Source organism: Orycteropus afer, unplaced genomic scaffold, assembly GCF_000298275.1.
Source record: "Orycteropus afer afer isolate SDZICR_OR568_19922 unplaced genomic scaffold, OryAfe1.0 scaffold00099, whole genome shotgun sequence".
Lineage (NCBI taxonomy): Eukaryota > Metazoa > Chordata > Mammalia > Tubulidentata > Orycteropodidae > Orycteropus > Orycteropus afer.
In genome coordinates, this window is record NW_006921686.1 from 2,044,608 (window position 1) to 2,046,581 (window position 1,974).

The 1,974-nt window shown below is 56.0% G+C and overlaps 1 protein-coding gene across 1 annotated transcript in view; it reads left to right on the forward strand.

The window, feature by feature from the left end:
• The window catches only part of KPTN (kaptin, actin binding protein), a 9,325-nt gene that overhangs the window by 2,579 nt on the left and 4,772 nt on the right, over positions 1–1,974 (forward strand). Inside the window, exons 5-8 of the mRNA XM_042781271.1 lie at positions 1,025–1,100; positions 1,199–1,272; positions 1,599–1,708; positions 1,784–1,861. Coding sequence (XP_042637205.1) covers positions 1,025–1,100; positions 1,199–1,272; positions 1,599–1,708; positions 1,784–1,861 — 338 coding nt within the window. The remainder of the gene's footprint in view (positions 1–1,024; positions 1,101–1,198; positions 1,273–1,598; positions 1,709–1,783; positions 1,862–1,974) is intronic.

Here is a 1,974-nt window from a genome sequence, read left to right on the forward strand (position 1 = left end):
ACCCCCACAGATTGAAGAGGGCCTGTGTTCCCATTCTAGCCCGGGATTCCATTACAGACTCCACAGCCGGAATGAAGATTCTAGCAGGGGAGGGTCCTAGGAAGGGAAGGTTCCAACAAGCTAAAGTTCTGGGGTTCTGGGATTGGAAGGCTCTGCAAGCCCGCCATGCTGAGGTTCCAGGATGGCTAGTTTCTACAGCTCTGCATTTCAGAGAGAGAAGACGGGCGGTCCCCGACTTACGACCTACTCGAGTTAGGACAAACCGCCTTTATGATCGTGTCTGGGTTTGTCTGTGATTATTGTTAGTGATAGGTGCTGCACACAGTGCTGCAGCACATAACTTGCTGATGTTCTCAGTCTCAGGTGTTCACTCACAGATGTCACAAGATCAGATTTATGAAGATACTGGTAACAAAAGGCAATAATAATGAAAACGTCAAAACTAAAGAAAGGTAGGCAACTTAGGTCAGATCCAACGTACGATGGAGTTGGTGGAAGGGAATCTGGCTGAAAGTGGGACAATACCTGGACTAATCACTGAGTCGGGTCCGACTGAATGGCACAAAACAACAACCCACTGCCCTGGAGTCCATTCCGACCCACAGCGTCCCTAGAGGACAGAGTGGAACTGCACCACAGGGTTCTCAAGGCTGTCAGTCTTCACAGAAGCAAAGCCCAAACCACACCTACTGCTGTGGAGTCCATTCTGACCCACAGCGCCCCTAGAGGACAGAGTGGAACTGCCCCATAGGGTTCTCAAGGCTGTCAATCTTAAGGGAAGCCCACTGCCTTATCTTTCTCCCACGGAGGGGCTAGTGTGTTCGAACCACCGACCTATCAGTTAGCAACTGAATGCTTTAACCACGTGCCACCAGAGCCCCCTAGGAGATTCCAGCTCTGGATCCCAGAGTGCAAAGGGTCTTGCAGGCAAGGGATTTCTCAAGCCAAGGTCCTCCAGCGCCTGCGTCCTACCGCACTCGGGTTCTGCCACACCGGAGTGCTTTCTACAGCTCTTTGCTTTCAGGGTCCAGCTTGGGGACCAGCTGGAGACTGTGTTTCTCTTGAGTGGGAACAACCCGGCCATTCATCTGTATAAGGAGGTGAGGCGGGGCAGCCCTGCTGGGCGTGGCCATGGGGCTGGGACAGGGCTGGGGGGGGGTGGCTGTGACCCCGACGGGATGGGTCGTGATTCCCCCAGAACGAGGGACTTCATCAGTTTGAGGAACAACCAGTGGAAAACCTCTTCCCAGAGCTCACAGATCTGACCAGTAGGTAAGAGAGCCCCCGAAGGCGGCCAGCAGGGGCTGGGGCGGGAGAAACCTCAGGGACTGGGAGTGGAGATGGCCTTAAAGAAACTGGGCAGCGAGGATGCGCTCAGGAAACTCAGAGCACAGGAATGAAGGCCGAGAAGTGAACTGACAGTGATGACCCCTGAGAAAATGGAGAGAGGACTCAGAGAAATTGGGCGACGGGGATTAATTACTCAGAGAAATCAGGCTGCAGGGTGTTGGGGTCTGGGGAGATGGGATGGACGTTCCTGAAGGACGTGGGGATAGGAGCTGAGGACCATCTGGCTGCTACCTCTGCCTGCTCACCAGCGTCTTATGGCTTGACGTCCATAACCTGCCGGGCACATCTCGACGGCTCACAGCTCTCGGCTGTCAGAGTGGTTATGTCCGCGTTGCTCATGTGGACCAGCAGAGTAGAGGTGAGGGGCGGGGCCGGAGCTGGGGGCGGGGCCGGCGCTGGGGGCGGGGCCTGAGTTCTCCCCGCCTCCACACAGAGGTTTTACAGACATGGACCATCCTGCAGGACGGCCCCATCTCCCGTGTGATTGTGTTCAACCTCTCAGCCCCAGAGGGTGAGCTCTGAGCATGGGCGCAGGGGACTGTGCAGCCTTGACGCCCCCACCCAAATTTCCACCCTCCTCCTGAAGTTTCCAGCCGTCCACCCCTCCCTCTGGTGCCTCTCTCT